Source organism: Meleagris gallopavo, chromosome 22, assembly GCF_905368555.1.
Source record: "Meleagris gallopavo chromosome 22, MGAL_WU_HG_1.1, whole genome shotgun sequence".
NCBI classification, from domain to species: domain Eukaryota; kingdom Metazoa; phylum Chordata; class Aves; order Galliformes; family Phasianidae; genus Meleagris; species Meleagris gallopavo.
In genome coordinates, this window is record NC_139425.1 from 10,905,327 (window position 1) to 10,919,424 (window position 14,098).

The 14,098-nt window shown below is 50.8% G+C and overlaps 1 protein-coding gene across 2 annotated transcripts; it reads right to left on the reverse strand.

The window, feature by feature from the left end:
- Positions 1–8,908: 8,908 nt before the first annotated feature.
- SLC35H1 (solute carrier family 35 member H1) lies at positions 8,909–14,076 on the reverse strand. 2 transcript variants are annotated; one of them, XM_085242075.1, is made up of 9 exons: positions 13,928–14,076; positions 13,706–13,856; positions 12,210–12,273; positions 11,919–11,991; positions 11,575–11,743; positions 11,209–11,292; positions 10,868–10,932; positions 9,940–10,069; positions 8,909–9,804 (listed from the first exon to the last, which is right to left on the reverse strand). In XM_085242075.1, the coding sequence occupies exons 1-9, from the start codon at positions 14,036–14,038 to the stop codon at positions 9,686–9,688; spliced, it is 966 nt and encodes a 321-aa protein (XP_085098201.1). In that variant the 5' UTR covers positions 14,039–14,076; the 3' UTR covers positions 8,909–9,685. The 2 variants fall into 2 exon arrangements, with proteins under 2 accessions (XP_085098201.1, XP_085098200.1); XM_085242074.1 differs by having other exon boundaries at positions 10,757–10,932.
- Between the last annotated feature and the right edge of the window lie 22 nt (positions 14,077–14,098).

Genomic DNA, 14,098 nt, shown 5'->3' on the forward strand with positions numbered 1-14,098 from the left:
GGCTGTCAAGAACCCTTCTGCACCTACAGAGCTGTCAGTCCAGCAGACCATTGCCTGGGTGCATCCTCCCGCACTGGTGCTCAGCTGGATGGGGCCCCAGGGCCTCACTACCGCCAGGAAGAAGGGCCGCTTACCTGGACCAGCTGACACTGCATTGCACAGCACACACTTCTGCATGCAGACACCACGGCACGTCCTACCTGTATGCACTCAGCCACATGCAATACATAACCTGCTGTCTCCAATGCTCAGTGTAAATGGAGGTGTTGCCACCACTGCCTGCACTATGACTGGTTTGCAATTAAAGCAATGAAATGTTTATACAGGAGTAAATCTATGTTAATGAGGTGAATTCCGTTCCTCCCCTGGAAGACTAGGCACTCGGGGAAGATGGATATCTGATGTGCACTGCTCCCAGCCAGCAGCTAGGCTTGGGAGCAGGGAGGCAAAGGGGAGCACTCGGGCAGGTGGCTAGTTGTGCTCTGGAGACACCAACAGTTTGATTTCCATCTGGTTTCCCCTACAAGGGAGTTAGCAGGAGAGACCAGAACAGTGCCAGGCTTGCTTGTTCTTGGAGGCTGGTTGAGCTGGTTTATTCTCTGGAAAGTGAACAGCACCTGGCTCAAAGTATTAGGAAGAGAACATGAAATTCAGGCAGCAACACTACCAAAGATTAAGGACATGCTGCTCCCAGCCTTTCCACCTCAACAGCCTGTTTAAAAAGTCCTTTGCTAGCAGCAGGGGTTATGCAGGAGGAAATCCCCATGCAGGTCATCCTCAACTCTCCTCTGTTCCTCAGAAGCACTGCACTAATCCCTGTTGCCTGCCTACATGGGAAACCACGGAGACACAGAATCCAATTAGCTTGAAACCCAGCTCTGGCTCCCACACAGCATCTTCCTTCTAATAGAGCTGTGAAGCTGCAGAGATAAATGGTGCATTAGGATTCCAGTGGGATATGACATGCAAGGATGGCTCTGGAACTGCAGCAGCAGCCCAGGGAATGACTGAGACTCCAATGCACCTCCACCAAGCACCTCTCTCTACTATGCATCACACCAGCTCTTCCTCACTTGTCCTGCAGCACCACGTCAGCTGAACCCAGGTGCACACAGTGAAAGCTGAGGACAGAGGCTATGGCCATGCCTGCAGCACTCACTCTCTCCTTTGCACCCACAGTAAATTACCTGCTTTGTAGTTTGCAGCAACAACTTAACAGTATTAATTTATTGTGTCCTGTCTTTAACAAACACCATTATCATATCACCAGCCAGGATTATGCAAATCCGAGGAAAGGAATTATTTCTCTCCCCAAAGTCACCTTGATTTATCAGCTTTAGCCCAAAATGAAACAGAAGTTGTTTTAATAGTTGTTAAACACATGACCACACCCGAGGGGCTGTGAGAACCTCAGGTGACAAAATGCACATCCAGGCCAGGCACAGCCCAGCTGGGTGACCCTCAGTATCCAGAGACAGCTCTGTGCTGACTCCCATAATGTCTGCTCCATCATTTTTTCTTTGCAAGATCCACAGGTGGCAGAAAAAGACACAGGGGCAGTGAGCAAACCTAGGTGCAGCACCATGGCTGCAGGTTGGTGCACTGAACAGTTTGCATTGAGCAGCCATGCTGTGCGGGTTTGCCTGAAAGCAGCACAGAGCTGGGTACAGACTGATGCTTACGGCACGTGTATTTCACACCACAAACAGCCAAGCTGCAAGGAGGAATGAGGAGGAACGGCCACCACAGTCACAGCCCAAGATGTGGGATGCCACACCTCTGCGTGGCACAGCAAAGCCCTGGGATCAAGGCTGCTTCTTGTCTCATGAGAAGTCAGTCTCTTTCCTGCTGCACGTTCAGACTGGTTTCTCCCCCAGCTCCTCACCACCAGTCCTCCTTTCCAGTTGTGTCTGATGTCTTCTGATCATTCCAAACCTTCTTGCGTGCTGCCCCACAGCAGGCCCTGCCTCTGCAGTCCTTGCAGGGCTGGAAGGAAGCTTGGAAAGGGTCTGCATCCTGGCCTTGGGAGTCCCATGAATGAAGCCCTCCCGATGCAGCCAGCCCTGCCCACAGCCCACTGCAGCACCGTCCCTCTCCACAGACATGAATGCCTCGCAGACAGACACTGCTCAGCTGAGCGTAGGGACAAGGGAGACCAGAGGCAGGAAAGCAAGTGCAAAGCTACAGCACAGGAGGGATGCAATGGCAGAGACAGAAACAGGGAAGGCAATTCAATTTTCAGAGGCTGTCCCACCAATTCAACACAGAGATGATAAGAAACCCATTTCCAGCGATAGGCACCCTAATCCCCAGCCATCCTGCATTTCCATTTCTGAGAGGCACTGTTTCCAACAGGGAGGCATTTTCCCATCTAGGTTTGCTAGAAGGGACAGTGCTGGATTAAATAGCAATTTTCCCAGCACTATTTAACTCCTTCTGCACCCACTCTTGCCACTTATGTGAGCACTGGATGTACGTGGCAGTGGGACAGCTGCTGCAGTCCCCTGCAAGAGACACTGGGTGCCTCTCATGGGCTTCTGCCAGAGCACTGCAGCCTGCAGAGACAGAGCAAAGGGTGAGCAGTGCAGCTTAGGTCAATTTATTACTGCTCAAGGTATGGTTCTCAGACAGAACTGTGGGACAGGAATCCTGTAATGAAGCCTACAAAGGCCTTGCTTCCCCCATGGAGCAGGACTCCTCCTCACCACCTGGGATCCATCAGGCTGCTGCACTCCTGAAATGCCAGCACAGTTTATCCCCAGGTGCTTGCAGCCAACCCTCTGTGCTTCCATCACACAGCCCAGTGCTCTCCCTCTGCAGAGACTTTCCACTTTTCCTTCTTTCCTTACATCAGGGCTCCTACCCACAATCTAAATCAGTCCCTCACTGTACTGTTATTTATTGGATCAGAAATGACAAATGGCATCAGAAAGGGGCTGGGCCCAGTGCACAGGGAGTGCTGATGCAGCAGTAGCCAAGGGAGCTGTATGTAAAGGGGAGAGACCCACAACTGGTGACGCGTGGGGCTAAGGGAAGAGCCAAGGACCAAATTCCTCTCACACCTTCACCATTCAAGGTAAGATTTTTAGCAGAAGCTTCTGTAAGAAACATCCACGTGACAAAGAATAGAGATGAGCACTGCGTGAGCTGCGCCTGTTCTCTGTGCTCCTGAGAAGCACACAGCTACACTCCCCATGGAGCCCTGGCTGGTGCCACTGCAGATTTGAGGCACAAGAAACAAACACCAAAAATGCTTCAGCCCTGGGGGAAGAGGAGCACCTGCTGGAAAGACAGAGTAAACATAAGCATTACCACTCCTCCCCCTTGTAATCTCCCAGCTGAGGAGAGTTTGAGCTGCATTCAGCAGTAATCTAAAGCAGGCTCTTTAGTGCAGGTGCCCATTACTGCCTGTTAGTGTAAGCAGCTCTGATAAAGCAATCACCCAGTCCTGCAAAGCTGAGAAGTTTAAGAGCAATTCAGATAGCAGGGATATGTATGCTAGAGGGGGGCTTATAGGACAGTTCTGTGCCCCACCAAAGCCCTTTCAGTGCTGGACAGAATGAGTTCTTGCACTCATGCCCTCTAGCTGTATACCCAACTGCATCTCTCACCATTCTCATCCCTTGTTTTCTGTGTCCTTTTCTGGTCAGACGCCTTCCCCTCCTCTTCTCTGTTTAAAGCCTCCATTTGCTTGCTTTTCCATGGAAGATGTGGCAGTGGGGAAAGCAGCTAAACCAAGGGCCAAGTACCAATGATGCAAACAACAATATATACAATTCCCAGCAAAAACTCACTGTTCTTTGTTCTTTTATTCTCCAGGACCTGCCAACCTGGTGGAACGGGCCCTTGGAAGAACCCCAGTAGGCAGTGACAGTGAGATTGACCCACCTGGGCTAATATCAAGTAGAGGGGAAATCAATCATTCATGGACCACAGAGTCCTTTTTTGCTCTACACAGAGCACTCTGTCTCCTGCACACGCTATTAGTGGGGAAAGCAGAGATGTGGATGGTTGTGGTGAGTGGGATGGCGCTGACGATCCGTTCTGGTGCCCACATTTCTAAAGGGATTTTGAAAAAAACATAAAAAAAATGTAGGATGTACAGAAGAATGACAAATGTGATTTGGAGGCTGGAGAAAACATTTGCCAGAGACAGAATGAAAGAGTTCAGTCTGTTATCTCACCAAAAAAGGGAGCCTGAGAGGTGATTTGATTGTAAGCACTTCACAGAGAGAAAATACTTGGTGTGAAAGAGCTCTTTAACTTTGTGAAGAAAAGAGGCTGGAGCTTGTAGTCAAGCAAGTGCAAATAGGAAACACGGCACTGGGCCACGCTACCAGGGAAGTGCCATCTGCTCTGCCTCCTAGCATCCTCCATCCTGTCATGGGAAATACATCAGCTGAGAGATACTGAGTTCATTACAGGCTAAAGAAGATAATGGCATTTCTCACTTGGAGTTACACAGGGCCCCCGGATAACTGAACAGTCACTTCAGGCCTTAAAATCTATGAAGCTGGCAGCTCGAGGTACAGCAGCACTGTGTGAAGAGGCACTCCACCACCTGCAGGGAGCTCTCTGAGCCACTGGTCTCACCTGCCACCCGGGGACGGACCCAGGATCAGTGCCTACCTCTGCCCAAACCCACAATGGACAGCACTACTACCAGGATGGCTACTGGGATGGCCAGGGTCACCCCTGGTGGGAGCAAGGCTTCCTTTCTGGGGCTGCTGCGGGGACAGGTAACAAGAATATTCCTTCAGGCCCTCCCCCCACACATCCTCCTTTCTCATCACACTGTTCCTACCACCCACACCAAAGCCCATCAGACTGCAGTGCAGAACTGCCTCCCCTCCCTGTGCCAACAGCAGGGGAGTACAGCTGTGGGCTCTGATAAGAGTGTTAACAGGAAGGGCGAGGCTGCCGAGCATCAAAGAATACAGATGTAGGGAAGAACGAGAGCTTCAAGGGGAATCCTGCAGGCTGCACCCTGCACAGGTAGGCGGTCAGATGCTGAGGAGCACTGGCAGATTGAGGACAACTCCCTGGAGGGGAGAATGTTAGCAGTGCACTTGTGTCCAGGAGGCCAAAGACCTGTCCCAGGGCAAAAGCTAAGCTGGGTTTGCAGTTTTCTCTCACAAGAAACAACTCTGGAGGACAGTGTTGGGCAGAAAGAGCATCCAGCTCCATAGAACACGCAGAGGACGAGAAAAAGTTGAGGATCTGCATGTTTTTGAGAGCAGGGAATAGACCCTGCCTGCAGAGCTTATTAGCAAGGCCAACCTGCACCTGTCCCAGAACCTGGACATCTGTCAGCCATGCCAGCGCAGTGACAGCAGTATGCCACATGCTCTTGCCCATCCCTCCTCTTTCAGGCCTGATGCCAATGTCACTGTCCCTGTCTTAACAATTTTGCAAGTCAAGTCCTCCAAAACCACAGCTTTTAAACTCACACTAGCAAAGGGAATCCCTGTGGTATCAGTGCCACAACAGCAGCCTGAAATACCTATCGGGGCAGCCTAGTGCTCTGTCCAGATGCCTCTAGGATTACCCCTGGCTCTCCAGCTCCTCTTATGAAGAGAACCAGGGCATCTCTGGAAACAACACCTTAAATATGAGCCAGCAGCATGCACTGGCATCTTACTTGCTAGCTACACAGCAGGTGATAGGTCAAGGGAAGCAATGATCCACCCGTACCCATATTTTGTAAACCCTATGAAGAATACTGCATCTAACTTCCCCCCAGTACAGGAAAAGACAGAAAAATTGAAGTGAGTTCAGTAGAGAACCAGCAAGGTATTCAGGGATTGGAATATCTGCTCTGGAAGGAAAAGCACAGGGAGCCAGGTTTGTTCAGCCTGGGGAAGAGATGGCTTTGGGGGCCCTCAATGCAATCAGTACCCACACAGAAGCTACCTGAGAAAACAGAACTGGGCTCTTGGCAGTGCTGCTTGGTGAAAGAGTCCAAGAAGTTCCTGCTTGGCTTGGGCTGATCCAGCTCATCTCACAGATGGAGAATGCAAGGCTGCAATACCCAGCACCAACTCCAACACCTTCTCCACAGATTGTTCCACCAAAAACTTTCAACATCTGAAAACAAAGGAGCAGCTCTACATCAGCTTCCACACTTATCACATCCACCAGGCAGGTGGGTCTGCCTCACACAGGCGATGCAGAAACATGACATGAGAAGAATTACTAGGCTGAGATCAGGAGAATGGCTCTTGGCGCATTCATGAGGATGCCTCCAATTAGTGCAATTACAGGCCTTGGCTCCATCTTCCTGCTTGTGATTTTCATTAACAATTGCACGGTCAATTCTGCTACTTTTCACTGGGCAAGCTGCCACAAGGCAGCAGCAGCAGCTCTGCTCCCAGCAAGGTCCTGAGCAGGGCAGGCACCGGGTGCTGCCTCAAGGCCAGGCAGGGCAGCACAGCTCCAGGCAGGCACTCAGACATCCCTCCCTGCTCCTGCCAGAAAGAAGACCACCTGGGAGAGGGAAGCAAAAGCCACCACCACTTTCTTAACTCTCAGACAGCCCTGTTTTTGGCTACATCACCTTTCCTAATGCAAAGACAAACAATTCTGCCCATAAGGCCATTCCCAACCTACCTCTCAGGTAAGCGTGACTGCATGAAAAGGTGTCATTTCCATGCATGGGGTGCAGACTAGGAGCAAAGGTTCTTCACCATCCTTGGAGTGCAGAGACTTGAGGCTGTGAACTTTGTCAAAACCTCAACACCACAGCGCTGAAAGGGAGAGCCTCAGCAATGAAGCAGGGGCAAGAATTTGCCATGGCAAAAACCACAAATGCACATGAGCCCTGACAGTAAGCTTGCTGATGAGACCTTGTTTTCTGGGCAGAGAACTGGAGAGTGCAGAGGGGTTTGCAGGCACGATTTCTCCTTGCCCTCAGGGTGTTTGCTGCATTGAAATACCAGCAGGAAAACAAGCAGCTGTTGCTCAAGTAAAGAGACCTCCTGGGGGGAGGCAGGGAGCGAAAATCAGCGTCCATGTAAACACCTGGCCTTACAGGCAAGGACAGAGCTTATGGAAGGAGTGCAGCACCTCTGAGATCCATTCAGCTTTGCTTCCACTCGTTAATTAGTTCAAACATCATCAATATTCAATCACAGCCCTCTATTTCCTGTGCCTGGCTGTGTGTCAGTGTGTGCAGACCTGCACAGACCTCCCCAGCAGGAACACGTGTGCATGTTCTCCCCACCTCAGGTGCTGGCATACCCATGCTGCCACACACACACAGCTCTCCTCACCACTGCAGTGCTCGTGTGTTCCAGCACGTCCAACCTTCACACTCTCCCATTGGGAAAGAGAGACGAACCAAACTGTGCCACACAATGGCACAAAAGATGGTGACCTCCCACCCTCTCAAGCAGCTCCTGACTTAGGACAGGTGAGAGAAGGGTCTGCACGACCACCTCACTCCTCTCACTGCATCTACCCAAGTCTGCAACAGCTTCAGTGACAACAGGAGACCCTATCTGTGTTCCAAAAGGTATTAGCAGCACATATAACTGGAATAAATGTCAGTGGTGCATTTGTCACCAAGAAGTTGTACCTAGGTCAGAAACGCAAAATGTTGGATGTTGGGCTGCAGGGCATCAACCCCTTCACCTTAAAGAAGAAACTCTGGAAGCAACAGACTGCAGAGCCCTACAGCTCCCAAGAACCTGCACAGGCACAATTAAATTTTATCTTTCAGCACCATATGGGATGCAAATCTTTGTGAACAAAGTCACCTTACCTCAGATTTGCAGGGACCTGAAATCCCAGCCCAAGAGCTACGCAGCAAAAAGAAGCCAAGAGTAGAAAGTTCCAAGGAAAGTGAAAAGTGAAAGGCTAAGAGCAGCTGCAACACTGCTGACAGCCCACGTGCAGAAAGCATCACTGCCCCCCAGTACATAAAAACAGTATTCAGTGCTTCGCAAAAGAAGATGGTGCATACACCTCTCAATAGGGCAAACAGGTGAACCCCGGTGGAAGCACCAGGAGCTCTAACTATTGGAAAATCCAGCCAGTGACAGAACAAACCATTCCCACTCTAGGACATGTCCCACTTGGCACACAGGATCCCCTGGGGTGCTGCCGGGCCACCAGCACTGCTTCAGGAGCTTTACATGAGGTAGCTGCTCCACCTGCTGTCTGCTCTAAAGCAAGGCACCAGGGTCCTTTAGAACACGATGAAAAATGATCAGCATTAACAAAAGTCTTCCTCAAAACCAGATTTTTTTTTTCCCCTCCAGATATGCTCCTGATTAAAGACTCCAAGAAAGGCCTCCTGTCTCAAAGCTACCGAGCAAAATCAATGGAGGGGCAACCAGTCAAGATGTTTCAGGTTCTCAGAGTAGGAGAAATTCACTTAAATGCTCAGCTCCTCTCAAGAGAAAGCCCGCGTCGCTAAACCTTTGGGAAATGTTCTCAAAGTCATTCCCACCCCAAAAACTCTACAAGCTCACACAGCAAACAGAACTGCCAGAGAGGTGAAAATTCTGCCAGGCAAAGAAAATAAAGAGCTGCTGCCCAACCCCACTTCAGGCTCAGCATAAAGGAAGTAGATACTCCTTAAACCCTGCACTATTCCATTTCCCCAGACAAAATTTCTGCTCTCAGACCCAAACCAATGGGGCAGACATAAGTTTCCAACAGTGAAACAAAATACTACATGTTCTTAGGATATAGGTTCTTGTTGCGACATCAAGGTAGACAAATCCTCCTCAGCTGGTACATAGGACCCCTAATCCTAGAGGTCAAGCAACCCGTTGATGAGCAAGTATTTGTCCAAATCAATTGGGCATGCAGTAGAAAGGACGCTGTGGGGTCTAAGAGAAAGTTCAAAAGAGAAATGATCTCTCCTTGCTGAAGCACAGCTACATAATGTGCAGACAGTAGGGAATCAGAAAACTAGTTTATTGAAAATAAAAACCAAACCGCCAAAACCAACCAACCGAACATAAAAAATACTCACATACTTTCTGAAAAGCTTACTGCACAAGCTAGATGCACCCTCTCCCCCCTTGGTTGTAGGGCCAGCAGGACTCCCTGCACCCTCGTTCCTTCTCTGCCCAACATAATTTAGCTGACTCTGATTGGTCCCAAACACCAGCAGGTAGGTAAGTACTCCTCTCTTACATACACACACGAAGGTCACCAGGCACAAAGGCCCTTTCTCACTGGGACGAGTCTTGGGAATTACATGCAATTATCTGCTCCCACAAAGACAGGAGCTCCCATTTGCCAGAACCACAAAACAAGCACAGAAGATGCACCTACCTTCCTCTTTGGAGCTAAAGCCTAAACACCACTAAAACCATCCTGGAACCACTCAGCCTGCAGTCCAGACATGTCCATACTTGATCGGCAGCTCATGGTCTACAATCTCAATATAAAGCCTTCAGGATTCCCTAGAAAGTTTTCTATAGCATTTCCCAGTCTCACCATTTACTTCTGCTGAACTGGGATTCATCTTCCAAGTTTGCTCTCCAGCAAAGGGTATTCCTTGTTTTCTATGCAGCATCCATGGATTCACACTGCAGTACAACTGCAGGACTCTCGCTGGACCCTCGTTCCCCTTTGGAAAGTCAAAGACAGAGAATCTTGGACCTTCTTCCTAGGCAGTTGTCAGACAGACCTGGTAAGAACAGAGCAGGGGACTCTGCTTCATGTTCATTCAGTGTTCTTGTAAGGTTCCAACATCTTCTTCCTCCTCCCCATGTTCAGCGTGGTGCAGCAGCAGCTCCAGGTCAGGCTCAGAGTACGTCTCTTTGTGTAGATTCAGTGTTTTCTCACCTGCGTGCAGACAGCTCATTTACTAACAAGCCAGCTCAACCCTGCTGCTGGCAAGCAGCTGAAATCAGGTGCAGCTCCTGGTGAAACTGCAAGAACGCCTACAGAGAAACACAAAGGTATTTAAAACAGAATCACCTCTGGAATTTACAGCTTTGAGAATGACATGAAGGGAGATTCCTGACAGACAGACAGCAAAGCCAAGCCAGTTCAAGAGACTGAGGCGGTCTCCCAGCAAGTGTGTGGCAAGGAATAAAACACAGATTTCCTGTGAAAAGAAAAAACATGACATGTGGCAGCACAGGACCTGACGTGATGTGAATAAGTTAGTTTGCAGCTCAAGCCTAAATCAAGATGTCAGGCTGCTGATTTCCACCAAGTGTTCTTCCATGTGTAGAAAGTTCTAAAAACAGATTCCAGAATCAGAACGACCTGTCAAACTGGGACTGGGGATTTCACATCCCCTGATTGAACCACTCATCTGATCTGGAAGTTATAGGATTACTACATAACTGAGTTTCACATGTCACCAACTAGCTGAGAAGTACACGCACTGTACTCGTCAAGGAAGGACAGAACACGCCAAACCAGGGTGAGTTACCTCTAACCAGAGGTTTATCCTTATCCAGGTCTGATGCAAGAAAGCGTTCTTCTTAACTCTCCTCCCTCCCACACCATCCACCACTCATGAGGCCCACATGTTCTAGTTTCTCCCAGATCCCACCAAGCTTTGGATCTTAACAGTATTTAATTCCTCTGCCCTTTGCTGTCAGAGCAGCAGGGACCACAAGCCCTCACTGCAGAGACAGCAAGTCAAAGCATCAAGCTCCTGTACAAGGAGAATAAAAATCATAGGAGATGACTTCTGAGGCTGTAAGGAAGTTCCCACCACATTAGGCTCATTAGGGGTGATTTGTACCTGCCCTTTAGTATTAGAACAGGAACCATGCCTTACCTTAAAAATACCAGCAATAGAAAGGGTGAGGCTAGATGTTCTGGAAACCAAGAGGAACTCAGAAAAGCCTAGGCCAAAGGCAAGAATTCCACCCAACAACAGCTTTCCTACCATACAGAACGTCACTCCTGCTTCATGGAAATGGAAGAGCCTCTCTGATACGGACAAAGGCAGGCCTAGGAACAAGAAAGTGAGTAGCAGAGAACCCTTCCCAACCCCCAGAACCCCCCACAAGACTCAGTTGAGCTGCTCACATTCTGGTATTCCCCTTACTTCCACAAGTGTGGCTCTGTGATATTCTACTTCAGTTATATCTTGGTCCTTGTAACTCCAGGACTGCTTTGTAAAGTTCACAGATGTTCACTTCTCCACATGAATCATCTTGAATCAGCTAAGCAAACTCCCAACCGCTCTGTTAAGCTACCCCTGCTTTTCCTAATTAACTCACGCACCCTCAAACACTGCAAACAGAGGGAAGAGCACCAGGAACATGAGTGGCTGCAGGTGAAACATGATATCAATGGGGTTCTGGAGCCCTGCAAGAAGAGAATCAATAATGGATCAGGTAACAACAAGCCAGAGAGTAAAAAGTTCCTCGAGCTATTAGTGCTACATGTAGGTATAAATCTTCTCTGCAATGCCCAGGCTGATGCTGCTGCAGAGGCCAAAGTACCCTTATTACCCACTAACAGATGATCCCCATCCCAGGTTTCAAACGCCGTCCCTTACACAAGAGGTTTTGTCTCTGCAGTAAGTTACAGCCCCCTTATTCCCCACCGTTCGCCAGCACCGCCTCCCAGTTCCTGCTCTTTACGTACCCAGCTCAGCCTTCTGCATAAGGATCTGTGTGAGAGTCCAGCGAACACCCCCAAGGAAAGAGGCACAGAGCACCAGCATGAAGCCCTGGGTGTTGAACTGCGTGGACTTGTAGGTGAACATGAAGAGCCCCCCAGCGATGAGCACAACCACCAGCACCAATGCCACCCTCTGGGTGAGAGCAAACGCAAAATCACTACAAAGCCTCCTAGAGCTGAACAGACAGTTAACTCTTTCAGTCATCCACGCAATAGCATTCCTCCTCTGATTATGTTTCTGTGCGTGTATTTCATGCCTCCCTGTGCCTGAGTTTCAGCCTCCTCAAAGCACTGCACCAACCCCTTACCATTTCCTCCAGCTTGAAGAGCAGTGAAAACAGCAGGATGAAGAGAATGGCAGAGGATTTGGTCATCGTGTAGCTGTAAAGACCAAAATACATTATCGTTATCTTCCAATGCAGTCCTTCCCAGCGAAGCACTACTGGGAAGGAGATCAGTGTTATGCAGCTGCCAGACAGCCCGACGCAGCTCCTGCTTGCCAACCCCCCAGGCCACGTGCAGCTCCAGATGCTGACCCCAATGCAGCACTCCCCAAACCCCACCAGAGGACTCTCAAGGAAGATGAGATTTGTACTCACAGGGAGACGGTGACATACAGGAAGCTCCAGTTACTCAGCCCAATATCCAAGGAAGTTGACAAAGCTGAAGAATCAAAGAAAATGTCCTGAAGTTAATTGTCTTCCACCCCACAAAAGAAAACTCTGCTAACTGACCACAAACATAGAGCACAGCCAGAAAAAAAAGAAAAAGAAAAAAAAAGCTCTTTTCTCACTAACTTTTCAATACCAGCACAGCCTGGATATGCTCAGCTTTGTTTCTATCCTTTTCCCTGTGACTCAAGTTGGAGCCAAAGACTAAGTTCCAATCAGAGAATGCTGCTAATATAATAGAAACACTGGGCTCAAAAGAAGACTGGGAGGAGCAGCTTATTTACCAGGGGCTCATACAGCCATCCAGAGGGATCCTAACAGGCTGGGGAAGTTTACAGACAAAAACTTCATGAAGTTCAACAAGGAGGAGGACAGGGAGCTGCACCTGGGAAGGAACAACCCCAGGCACAGTACGTACAGCAAAAGGCTGAGATTCCCAGGGAAGGTCACAGCTATTCTTAAAAACCATTTCCAGGCATGTGAAAGAGAAGAAAATCAAGTGTAGTAGTCAGCAGAGATTCAGCAAGGGGAAATCCTCCTTGTCCAATCTGATAAGCTTCTATAATGAAATCACTGTCCTGATGGATGAGATGGGAGCAGTGCATACTGTCTTCCCAGACTTCTGACTCCCAGAAAATACTCACGGTGAAGCTCTTGAAGCATGGGCTGGATGGGCAGTCAGCTAGATCAAAAACTGTCCGAACAGCAGGGCCCAGAGGGCAGCAGTAAGTGGTACAGAGTGCGGCTGCGGGGCGGTACTGAGCAGGATACCCCAGGTGTCAATACTGCACCCAGCCCCGCTCAGTATCTTCATGAAAGATTCGGGTGGTGGGGCAAAGTGCACTCAGTAAATCCACGTGAACCCAGGGGGAGCTGCTGATGCACCACCAGAGGGCCAGGCAGTCACCCAGAGGGATCGTGCCAGGCCAGAGAGCTTTGCTCACAAAAACCTAATAAAGTTCACCACGGATAGGGGCAGGTAATCGTACTCGGGAAGGAACAACCCCAGCAGCAGTGGTGCTGGGCCGCCCAGGTGGAGGGCGGCTCTCCAGAAGAAGACCTTAGAGACCCAGCGTGCCCCCCCTTGCTGCGAAGGAAGCCATCCCTGGGCCACGTGTCACCAGCAGGTCAACAGAGGTGATCCTCGCCCTCTGCTCAGCACTGGTGGGGCCGCAGCCCGACGCCGGGCCCCGGGTACAAGGGAAACACGGGCAGGAGCACAGCACAGCCCCACACACAGCTGAACGGAGCGGTACGACTCCCACGAGGAGAGGCCGAGGGCTGGGTCTGTTCAGCGGAGGCTCAGGGAGGTGCTACCGACGTCTAAACACCTCCCCGGCCGGAGGTATTTGCTGTCAGCCCGCACGCAACACAACCACGGCCAAAGCCGCGGGCAGCCCGCGCCGCCCCATCCCCGCCCGTACCTGCGGGCGCGGCCCGGCGGAGCCACTCGGCCCAGGACAGCGTCGGCGGCGGCCGCCCGGAGCGACAGCGCAGCACGGCGCGGCACAGCGCCGACAGCGCGAAGATGAGCAGGAGGTGCAGCAGCGTGGCGAGCAGCGGGAACGGGAAGCTCTGCGGGACCGACAGCCGCCGTCACCGCCGCCGCCCGCCCGCCCGCCGCCCCTCCGCCCGCCGCCCCGCACCTTCATCAGCCACTTGTTGTAGAAGGTGATGCCGATGGAGAAGCCGTAGTAGAGCAGCACCAGCGCCGCCACCAGCGCCGCCCGGCCCAGCGCCGCCGCGCCCGTCCCCATGCGCCCGCCCGGGGCCCCGCGGAGCGCCGCGAGGAGCAGCGCCGGGCCGAGCCGGTGACG